Below are 12,232 nucleotides of genomic sequence, written 5' to 3'. Positions count from 1 at the left end.
CCTTCGTCTGTGTTAGTTCCTTGCATGTTTGAGCTGACGCCAGAAACTGAAGATCGTGTTAAAAGATTAAACTTATCACTTTTATTTCTTCCTTTCAAAGTATTTCCTTTATCCTATATTTGATATATTTTCCTTGATATTGAATATTTATATTGAATATTCAACAGTCACATTATTTTAGTATTTTCAAAGAAGTCTCTGCATATTTGAACATGAATGATTGCATTTATTTCATTTATCTTCATGGTGGGGATCATCAGTATAAACTATGTTAATTAATTATAGATGGATCACCATTACAGGTAAACATAATTGTGCAAACTTGTTTTACAAATCTAATCAGAATGTCTCAATTTATCACCTGTTCAGAATTTATTAAGACCAATTAGTCAGAGTGAGCTACTCGCTTACCATGGACAGCAACTATGAATAGGGCCCTTGGTCTTGAAACATTTTACGTTAGAAGATACACTCTTGCTTGTTGTACCTTTGATCTAAAACAGAATTGAATGTTTGAAGATATTGTTCAGGTATACAGTAGACGATTTCTTTCTAAGAAAAAAAAAAGAGATTACAAGGAGTTGAACAAAATTATGAGTGTTGCACTAAAAAAATACTATATAATGTTCATAATGAACCATAGATTAATAGGAAGGATCAACTCCTTACTTCGCGACTCTAGAGCAGACGCTCTAACCACTGTGCCACGCGGGCGACACAACGCTTTTAACACAACGCTGTTGTAAAAAGGCAAAAAGATGTAAAGGAATTTTTGAAGAAAGGGACGTTTACAGAGATTAGTCATCCTCCGTATTTGCTAGATCTTAGTCATTGTGACATTTTTCTTTTTCAAAAAAAAAAAAAAAAAAAAAAAAAAAAAAAAAAAAAAAAAAAAAAAAAAAAAAAAACTAGAAAAACTTCAAAGGAAGAAGCTCCTATTTTAGATCTGTCACAGGTAGTGCTTTCCATTAGTGTCCTTTGCGTTACCTCAAAAAAGAATATGCTGAGTTGTTACGGTAATATGTAAAGAGACTGGGACACGTGTAAGGATTAACGGGGAATACTTTGAATGATTAGATATACAGTATAAAGGAACTGTTTTTGTGCTTCTCTTATTTTTTGATGTCCTTTGGTATTATTTATTGAACGACCCTCGTATAGTTAACAATAAGAACTTTTTCGATACTTCTATTTACTATAAAGCTTAACTTTAGAACTTTTTAGGGAGTTTCAAAGCTTGTAATCTCTGAAAAAGGATAATAATAATAATGTAAAAAAGTAATTCGCAAATTATATACACAAGTAATGTTTACATTCATTATAAAAAAAATATACGGTATTTTTATTCACAAAAAAATGAATGGGATTGGGCAGCAGGCAAAGCCTATTTTAGCCCTCTCCCTATAAAAAGGTGAAGATAAATACACTCAATATATGTATAATGATTAAACAAACATTGTAGAAAAAGAAACAAGGTGTACTTTTCGACCCGACCGGAGTTATATTGGATTTGAAAGCAAATAGCAAATTCTCTCTTAAAGTTTTGCAAAATTTCAAATATTTAGAAATAAATGATTCGTGTTTTAGTTCAGTGTTTGTATACATAAGCGCTTTTGATAAACATTGATTATATTAGTCTGCCATCAAATTACTTGCATTATATTTTAACTGACAATGTATTATATAACCGCATGTTTGAGTTCGTCTCACAATATGCGTCGTTATCAAAGCTCTTCTCTGTTATTAATGGCATCATTCGCCTATTATTTTGTGAGAAACTAATGATAGTGTCGGTACTTAGTCACTATATTTTCGGGTTATCGCCCCTTTTTTACGCATCAATGAATGTGAAAGGTAGGTGATGAAAAAGTATAAGAGAGGCATAAAAAAGATACAATTGTATACAAAGGCAGTAATTAACTTTGAGATAAAATTGTGTAAAGTCAAATACATACAGCACAAGTTGTTGTGCTTTACAATGTTGTATTACATTAATGCATTATATGTATATGAATAAAACAAGAAGTAGATGTGTATTTAATTGTTCAACATATTTACTGTTGTGCACATGCAATAGCAAAACTCTAGATAGGTAAAAATGAATGCATGAATGATGACTTAATATATTTGAGACATAAATATCAGTTGGATGGAAGCATTACAATGAGCAGTTCAGGCTATTTGAAATGGAAGCATCAGCACCTTAGGTAGAATTGTACATTGTCCACCAAATCTACATTATCGTCAAATTTGAACCAGCAGCATCCTCACCTGTCAGGATATCGCTTTTCTTAACGGACTTAATTGGCAAGGAGGACAATTTCGGCCTCCATCAGACCAATAATAGAAGGACATCGCAATTTAAAAACACAATTGGTCACCAGTAAGGGTAGATAGGATTCCTCACATTTTTAATAATTAACTAAACTTCTATCAAGACTAGCTACCATTTTGCTTGTTGGGATATTAAATGGGTTCATATTAATTAATGTGGGGTCAAAGACATGTTTAAGATATATAGTCTGTGTCGGCTCATTGGTTCAGTCAATATTATAAAGGAAATCAAGGAGGGTCAGGCTTTTGGTTCATTTTCAAAGCTGTGTCCACTTTACAAAATCATGAACTTCTCTAATAGCGCCTGTACTTTAATTGAGTGAAGGTTTAATGATAACACGTTTGTTGTCCTCTCTCCTGCCCCCTAAGGCCCTTTGGTATTGATACATAAGTTTATTAGTTTATAGAGTTGTGTTAAGTAAAAGTTTTCTACCTTCTCAAGCTCACAGGTACTTGAGGACAGGACCCCCTCCCCGATATTCAACCCCAGGGCACAAATTATATTTATTACACTTATTCATCATGCCTACCATAGGAAAAAATCGTGAAAACCCCAAAATAATCGTTCCACACAAAAATACCCCGCTATACATTATAAGAGAGAAAGGAATACCACTCTGGTTTGTTTGCGTTGTACCCCCACTTGTCTTTCTGGGTTTAAAAACATGTATTCGTTTTATTTTAACCTAAAATGTCGGTTCACACTGTCTCTACATATATTTCTGTCTTGGTTCATGCTATTGGATTGACTCTGCATCTCGTAAAAATCCCATAATTTCTCCTTAAACAGCATTGCAGTCAGTGCGTTGAAAAATAACGTGACAAGTTTATTAGGAATATGTACATTAAATCTATCTGTCTTACAAGATCAGGGGGTTAGTGAACCTTAAAATATGATTATGCAAATTAAATTTCCTGACCTTTTACAATTTTTCTCCAATAACTTAGTGTGGCCAAATGAATAAATTATAGTGTTCTTAAGTTGTTACAGTCAATGCAGGCATATCGAGATGGGGCTGTGGATGTGAATGTTTTGTTTTTGGTTGGGAAGGGGCATCGATCTATGGTCAAGAAGCTAGGGAAAAAAAGCTATAATAAGACAATGTTAAATTGGGGACTAATTTTTGGTCAGTGATGGTTTCTGTTGTGTCTCTAAGTGGAAAAATAAAAAAAAAAGATTTGTAATTTAACCCGGGTAAAAATTGTTTTAGTTCAAATTTTAAATTCACAGTTCTTACAGTTCTTAAACTCACAAAAAGTAATATGTTGAGGAAACTGGTTTTTATTCATCATGAAATGTAAAACATTAAAAACTAAGCATAAGGAAAGATTTACTATTAATCTGCTATGCTAGCAGATGCAAATCCTTGGGGTTCACGGGGGAGGGGGGTTAGACACATATTGTTCCACAGGCTTGAGTTGAATAGAATCTGATCCATTTCCATTTCCTGCAATGTACTGTAAACCAACTATTATTCGCGTCAACTTTTATTCGCGACTCGTCAGTTTGAAATCAATCCGCGACGATTAATTTTCGCGAATGAGGACACACATTTTCTACAGATACAAAGCAAAATAAATGGTTCGCGGCGATTAATATTCGCGAATTAAAGTAGGTCGCGAAATTCGCGAATATTTCTCGCCCGCGAATAAAAGTTGGTTTATAGTATTGTATGTAGTTCTCAGAAATGAGGCTACTGGGTTGTTAAAGATAGCAATTCTGCAAAAACTGCTGACACATACATATCTCATGGGCATATCTCCACTGAAAAATGTCAGTTCAAACCCATATGCTAAGTACATATGTCATTGGTGTACATCCCTCAACTGAGTAGTTAGCATACATTATGTTTATATATTAATGTCAAAGGTGATTCAGATGCATCAGTCATTTCATATGTAGTTACATATTGTAACATCCATGTATCAGCGGGTGGGTACAAATGCAAATCTGAAGGAGTTAAAGATTCATTTTAGCAAAACCTCCCCAGCATTTTAGGGCATTTAATAAAGGATAGGTAATCATTGGCTTAGCCCGTACTTTGACAATTAATATGTATGTTGTCCGTCATATGTATATATGTATAACTTGAAACAAATCTGAAGTCCATATTTTCCCCCCAACCTAGTCTTTACCATATTTTTGCGTTGGGGGAGGGATGGAGGTAACCCATTCTGAATTTATGTTACAGTTTCAGTATTCCTAGGCCTGAAGTAAGAAGTTTAAGGTGACAAGTTGCAGATTTTGAGAGAGAATCAGCTAGGCAAGGGACTGGAATATAAAATTTAGTCGTATAGGTACTACATGTCTTGTGCAATACATATATATCTACAAATACTTTCGAAACATTTCATAGTCCTCCATTGTGTCTCTTGGATTGGAAGGTAATTAGTATAAGTTTTAAGCAATTTTCAATGGAGAGGCTTTGGCAGAGCTTATTTTCAAAAATAAGTGGTATATCCTCATTCCTTTAGAACCAGCGCAGCTACTGTTGCACAACAATGGTTTTCCAATTAGGTAATAAAGATAGCAGGGAGACAGGTATCCCTTAACCTGTTCTGCGATTTACAAAGTTTGAATGTGATAATACTTAAGATTTTGTCATTGCAACAATGCAGGACCAGCAGCCATATGCAGTAGGAAAAAGGGGGGGGGGGTTAAGGAGGATTGGTGCTTGTCGATCTTATTTATAATCTAAGCTGAAAAGTAGTTTAGAACTTTCCAAATTACTTGTAAAAAATTAAATAAAATGAATAAATGAATAAATAAATAAAAATACAAGAATAGGGTTAGTCGGGATTAGAGATTGGTATTATCTTAATATTTTCTTACACCATACTAGTTAAGTTCTTATTCATGCCTTAGTAAAAATAACCTGATGTTACTAAAAATATCAGGGTAATAAACAGACCCAAAATCAGAATAAACAAAAACTTGTACTAGATTCCAGGGAGGATGTGGGGTGTTTTTAAGTACACTTAGTGTGTAGGGAAACCAGATCAATTATCTTAATACAGCAGGGATTACTGATAAAGAATTGATTTAATCTTGTATTTAAGATACAATGGGTGGTGGAGGCAATGTTGAAGTGGCATTCACAGTGGGTGGGGTGCTGAGGGTTTGGAGTAGGCTAGGTATCCACGGTGGATGATTAAATTGAAGCTGCCTACCCCCACCAGGTATATATAGCTCTATATATCTTATATAGAGTAAATCTAAAGCAAAATTATGTAATATAATTAATATAATTAAGTATAATTAATATAATTTAAGATAATTTTTGTTGAAATGTGTCTGTAGCACGATTGAGGTCAATCCAGCGTGCTACTTTTCCCGTCAGGGAGGGCAGAACTTAATTGGTGATGTTGGGTGTATGCCAGTTTGCCGGCTGCCCCACTGTTGTGTAGACCACTGTGGACAATACCTGCCAACTCGAATAAAACATGTCAAATAAATAAGGCATTTGTTTTAATATATTTAGATCTTTGATAATGTCGTTTTTGATTCCAAAATAAAAAAATAATAATAATTATATTTTTTACAAATATAAGAATTCAAAAGACTCTTGATGAAAATATTACAGAAGTATACCAGATATAGTCTGGCATGTTATTTCTCTATTTAATTGTTGATGGAAGGAAACTTTTCATGTATGATATAGTTCCTGTTAGGAATTTTGAATTGTGCACAATTGGTTCTGAGGTTATACGAAGACCAAAACAGGTCTAGCAAATGCAAAATATATCTTAACAGATGTTTTCCTCTTAACCTTGTACTTAAGCATTCTGAGGATAGTTAGTTTTTTTGTAGCTTTTTCATGAACTGTTTTTGCAATGTACACGTACAATGTAGCATCGAATTTTTTTTTAAATTTAGACCTTAGTGGATATGAGATATATTCTGAATAACATGTGGGCTATGTTTCCCAAATCTAAAAGGGTGGTATATTATGTTTTTTCGATTAAAGTCAACGTTAATAGATTTGTTTCGATTTAAATCAACTATAGCCATTTATCGATAACTTCTAGATGGAAAGTTAGCGATTGTGCTTCATTTGTGGCTTCGTTTTCTACAATAGCATATAAGGGAAAAAGCCGTACATTATTAACTTAATCATCACAAATATCGTTTATGTACAAAAGGAATAGCAATGGTCCCAGAATAGAACCTTGAGGACCACTGGCATTTCCTGTTTCATAGTTTGATGGAAAACCATCAATTATAACTTTTGATGTCTATCACAAAAATAATTCACAATCTAACCTAATGTTACCACCGATAATATAGTTTATTTTTAGTTAAGATAAAAGATCTTTATGTCAAACTTTATTCAACGCTTTTCAAATATCACAAAAAATAAATCAAATATCACAAAAAATAAATCTGATATCTTTCTTTTGTCAAGACTGGAAATTATAATGTTATATATTTCTACTAGTTGAATAATTGTTGAATCCCCAAGCTGGAAACCAGACTGATATTTGTAAATTACAGTCTGTACAAGTTGAGTTACATTCAATCACAATCACATACATTCTCTCATTTGTACTTTTACCTACAAAGATTCCTTGAAAAGATTAGAAAACGCATGTGAGTTAAGGCTAGGTATAGGCGTTTCTATGCAAATGAGCTGATAAAAACGTGTAAGAGGTATATTTATTATTCAAAGAATGTTTTGATTTATTTTCTTATGCATACTTAGTACCCACGATATGTTATAGCCAGTACACATTATGACGTCATATTATGACGTCATTGATCTTACCTACTGGTGGTAATATAACACATCAACAAAACAGCTTCGGCGCAAGGGATTACCCTATTTATTTTTACATAAAAATTGTATAATGCTAAGAAGAATATTCTGTAGATTAATAAAATTGCTGCACAAATCCTAGGCATTTTCTCATTTGATCGGAATTTGAGGAAACTTATACCGGACTGTATATTTTTACCCTGATTCAACTTAAAACTTTACAAATAGAAATTATACAACTGAGCTGTTGATATTTGTGCAGCAATATCAGCAAACGTTGGAATATTTTGCTTCTAAATTTACTTTGTTTCAGTTAAATAAAATAGAGCATGCCCTTGCGCCGAAGCATTTTTGTTGATGTCCATTATAATCTTGTGTAGTAAAGAACAATGCCGTCATAATATAACGTCATAATGCGTACTGGCTATCTCATGTCGTGGGTACCAAGTATGTATTAGACAATAAGTTTTAACTTTCTCTGTATGATAGATATAGTCCTTAGGCATTTTAATTAGTTTATTTGCATAGAAATGCCTAACCTAGCCTTAACTCACCTGCGAAAAAAAAAAAAAAAAAACCCTGTAAAATATGAATACTACTTCGCATCCAATTTCATGCAGCATACGAAATATATTTGAAGTAATTGAAGACAATACATTTGTAACAATGGACTAAAAGACGTATTCCATTCGCTTTTTTAATCTTTTTTTTTTTTAATTTTGAAGAGGAACGTAAATGTGGGGGTCGTTGTCTTCAGGCTGATATGACTGATATGGAGGATTGTCACGAAGTTCATCAGAAGTATCATTATTTTGCTGTCCAGTGTTCGAATCATCATTCGGCCCAGCTGTCTTTGGAATTGATTTTGTTTTTCTGCAAGGTAGAACTGATACAAATATGTATAGATTAACACAGATTAATGGTATTTAATGTTTTAATCTTTAAATCAATGCAATTTCTGCTTCATACCTCATATGATGAACAACAATAGAGATAATGACTGTTAATAATACTCCAACTGCGGCTCCAGAAAAACCAGATATTATGGCTGACAAAAGACAATTAGTAATTCTATAAATAAGAGTGCAAAAATAAACACAATTTTTACATGATATTTGAGAATTCTGATTTTAATAGATTTGAATCTTCCAATTCGAATACGAGTTGTATAAAAATAGCACAATTAATATACTAGGGTTACTACATTTATTGATAAAAATACTTCATAAAAATATTAGACACGTTTTTTGTTGAAGTTATTAATCCAAACTTTATATGCATGTTAAAATGAGAGAACATTATTATTTCTCATTATTGTAAGAGGAGAGAGGAAAAGGGGTTAAAGAAAGAATGTATACGTACAATTTGTAGACGCACACTTTGGTGTAGGACTTGATATTTTGTTTTCAGTTTTGATATCCGTTGTTAATATTTGTGACGAGACAGGTATATTTAATGTTGTATCGTCTGCGGTCTCAATCCCTAAATTTGGCTTTAACGTTGAAAAATCGGCCCAACAAATGACTGAGATTGTGCCATTTATAGTTTTATCTGAAAAAAATGATTTACCTTTTCGGAAAGTATTATGACTACATGATTACACAGTTAAAGCAAGATGAGTTTATTAAACACTGATGTCCCCGATGGCAGCCTATGGCGAAGGTTAAAGTTTCTCAAATGTCAGTTAAACTCCAAGATGAAGAAATCAAAAATGTTGTTTTCCAAAGAAATGATTGGCCTCAATGTATATACCTTTGAAATTTGACACCCAAACACCAACTGTTCAAAAGTTATGTCAAGGCTTATGTTTTTCAAACAAAGGTCAATCTCGAAGGCAAAGTCGCACAATCAATGAAACGTAGGGGAAGAACTTATCACAAGAAATATACATGTGAAATATCAATGCCCTAACATCAATTATTAAGTAAACATGCCCAATTTTAAAGTTTTTGAAAAATAAGTCAAACTTCAAGGTCAAGATCAAAATTGTTGGTAGCTAAGAAAGGTCTTCTTACAAGAAATACATCAGTGAAAAATGAAAACCTTAGTACTTATTGTTCAAAAGTTATGGCCAAGGCTAATGTTTTTCAAAAGTTGGTCAAACTTAAAGGTCAAGGTCTAAATGTCAAAAATATTTTACCCAACGGAAGATTTTTTCAAAATTAAGACACATGTGAAGTATGGAAGTCCTATCACAAGCTGTACAAAAGTTATGGCCAAGGTTAAATTTTGATATAATTTTTGCAGAAGCGGGTCAAACTTCAAGGTCAAAGTCAAGAGGTCAAATTTGTACGCAACTAAATAGACATTCTCGTTTCTTTACAACGAGCTTTGCTCTAGTTTATTATCACATTCTTTCTTACCAATTTTGTACACGTCAGTTCTCGGAAACGACTCTCTCGATTTTTATGAAACTTTCAGGCTTATTTGAATACCAAAATATCTAGAAAATATTTTATATATTTTATTTTATAAATTAATCATGATGACGTCCCATCGGTTTAGTTATTTCAGCAATTTTGCTATTTTGAAAGGGTCATTTTGACTGAACTTTTTTCATTAACAACTCAACAAAGAAACATGAAGTTTCAGTAATGATAGAGCAACATACGCAGAACTGAATTTCATATTTTGTTACCACCGGAAGTACGAAACGTCGACGCGTCTCATAATGATTGAAATATTCTCGAAGAAACGTTAATTAAACAAACAAGGAACGATAAAGAAAAAAGCAAACACCAAAATTATCAAGGAATGATTTTAAAAAATACAGCAGCAATGCTGTAATGGAAAAAAAGTAATTTTTGAAATCACAGACAAAGGCAAACTAAGCACCGTGGGTCCTAGAAGATATCATACCGCACCATTGAATGTTTCTCTATATATAACTTTTTAAAAAATACCCATTTTTAACTCACCTCAGCCAAAGAATCTATTGAGGTTGTCTGATCAAAGAGTGTCCGGCGTCAGTCTGTCGACTGTCGTGTGTCGTCTGTAAACTTTTCAGATTGTCGACTTCTTCTAATGAACCACTGGGCTATAAATATTCAACCAAACTTGCCACAAAACATTCTTGTGTAAAAGGCATTTAGGTTGTTTACAGGAATTGTCATGCCTTCTTTCAAGGAGATACATTAAGAATGTGTGAAAATTTGGAGGCATCATTTAAAAATCTTTCAAGAATTGCTGGGCAAGAAAAGATAAAACTTATGCGAAAGCTTCATTTCTTACTCTAGGTTTAGGTGTGTTTATATCATTACCCCCCGGGGTAGGGTGGGGCCGCAAGAGGTGGTCGAAGTACTACAAAGGAATATATAGGAAATGTCTTTAAAGATCTTATCGAGAACAACAAAGTCATGATTAGTCATATTATTATAGAAGTATCATCAGGTAGTGTAGATTCAATTTTATTTTCCAATCATGATCCCTAAGCGTAGGGCAGGGTCACTACAGGGGTCAAATTTTACCATAGGAATATATAGGACAAATCTTCAAAAATTTCTTCTCAAGAACGGCTACGTGTAAGTAATAATCTATTCAGTGATTAATTAAATGACTGTTTTGGGGTTATGTTCAGATTAACTATCTGAATATTTAAAAAAAATGTAAATTAATATTATAAAAAGATAATATTATATTAAAACAGTATTGTTTTACACCAACCATTAAATACAAAAATTAATTAGGAAATAATTATGAAAATGAAAGCACACCATTTCCTGATAGATATTTCAATCTTTAGACACAATATTTTACAGATCTTTGACTCAGACACATATCATCAAGATATGGTACTCCTATGTTGGCAACTAAAGATTTCTGAAGAACTTTGCAGTCCTTCAAAAAAGTTGCATACCATTTACATTATCAGAGTTGTGTAATTTTATTAGATGAAACAGTCTTAAATTTATCATCTTTACTATGACGTCAGTCAACGTGGGTGTTGTGATAAACAGGAAGGGTTGATTGATTTGCATGGTGTTTTGAGTCAACGAGCTTTTCACTCATGTGGAGATGTCGCCATATACCGGGAAATGACTTCAAATTTAGACAATCTGACATTTACTCGGCACTCAGGAACACTGAGCAGTGAGGTATCTTAATTGTGCCTACTCCTGCCTTGACATGGGACATCGGATTTTAAGATCTCACCCGAAGGACCCGCAACTTTCGCTTCAAAGTGCCAATCACAACACTTCCAATCACAGAGCTAGCGCTCTACCGACTGAACTACTGGGACGGGAAAGCAATAATAAAAGATACACTGAATTGTTTTTAAAGAATGTTTTTACATACCTTCAAATATCGTAACCTCTTGATGAAAAGTTCCAGCCAAAGAACTGGTGTATTTAGGTGTCATAAAAAGGACACTTTCATTGGTTACATTGAATCCGCCAGAAGTCCTTGGACCACACGCAAGTCTTAACACTTCATCCGGCTTGTCATTTTCAAAAATGTTTATCTCCGTGTTACAGGAAAATAAAATCACATTAGAAGCAAATTTTAAAACCCCAACAAAATGAGGTTTTATCTGACACTCGCAGTGAGATTTCATTTCACTATATTTTACTTTGATTACGGAGCCATCCTTTGTACTACCATCGCACGTTGTAATATCGACGTATTCAGTAGCTGTAAAAGAAATGTACAGTTTATCATGATATCATCCACATCATAATGATGCTATTATACGTGACGTGGCTTCATAAATTATATATGTTACCAATGTGCATGGTTAATGCTAAGGAAATGCATTAAAGTCAGTTAATATCTCTTAATTCATAAGCACTCGTACAACCCGATTGTTTGGCATAAAAAAAAAGAAATTTAATGTGATAAGAATAACAATTCATCATTTAACAAAAGAAGTAAAAGTGAAGTTTGAAACAGATGTTTTATCAAAATATCCTGAGTAAGTGAGATTCAAGATTTTTAAAAGTCTCCTCAAGTTGAAAATATTGGAGCAATACTCCTGCAGGAGAAACACGACTTTGATGAAGATTTTTAAACTTTGAACTTTAAGTTTCACTTTTGAAATGATCTTCGAAACAAACATGATGCTATATAAATATGATAATTATGTTTGTATAAGGAACAAGGTAGGTTTATACTGATATATTACATTGAATTTATTAATTGCT

The 12,232-nt window shown here is 33.0% G+C and overlaps 1 protein-coding gene across 1 annotated transcript in view; it reads right to left on the bottom strand.

Moving 5' to 3' along the window:
• Positions 1-11,722, bottom strand: part of LOC133204120 (uncharacterized) — an 80,284-nt gene extending 68,562 nt beyond the window's left edge. Inside the window, exon 1 of the mRNA XM_061339890.1 lies at positions 11,388-11,722. Coding sequence (XP_061195874.1) covers positions 11,388-11,646 — 259 coding nt within the window. The 5' untranslated portion in view covers positions 11,647-11,722. The remainder of the gene's footprint in view (positions 1-11,387) is intronic.
• Between the last annotated feature and the right edge of the window lie 510 nt (positions 11,723-12,232).

This window comes from Saccostrea echinata, unplaced genomic scaffold, assembly GCF_033153115.1.
Source record: "Saccostrea echinata isolate AGI-Se365-2 ecotype Australia unplaced genomic scaffold, CSIRO_AGI_Sech_v1 ptg000052l, whole genome shotgun sequence".
NCBI lineage: Eukaryota > Metazoa > Mollusca > Bivalvia > Ostreida > Ostreidae > Saccostrea > Saccostrea echinata.
This window is presented reverse-complemented; position numbering and strand designations above follow the sequence as displayed.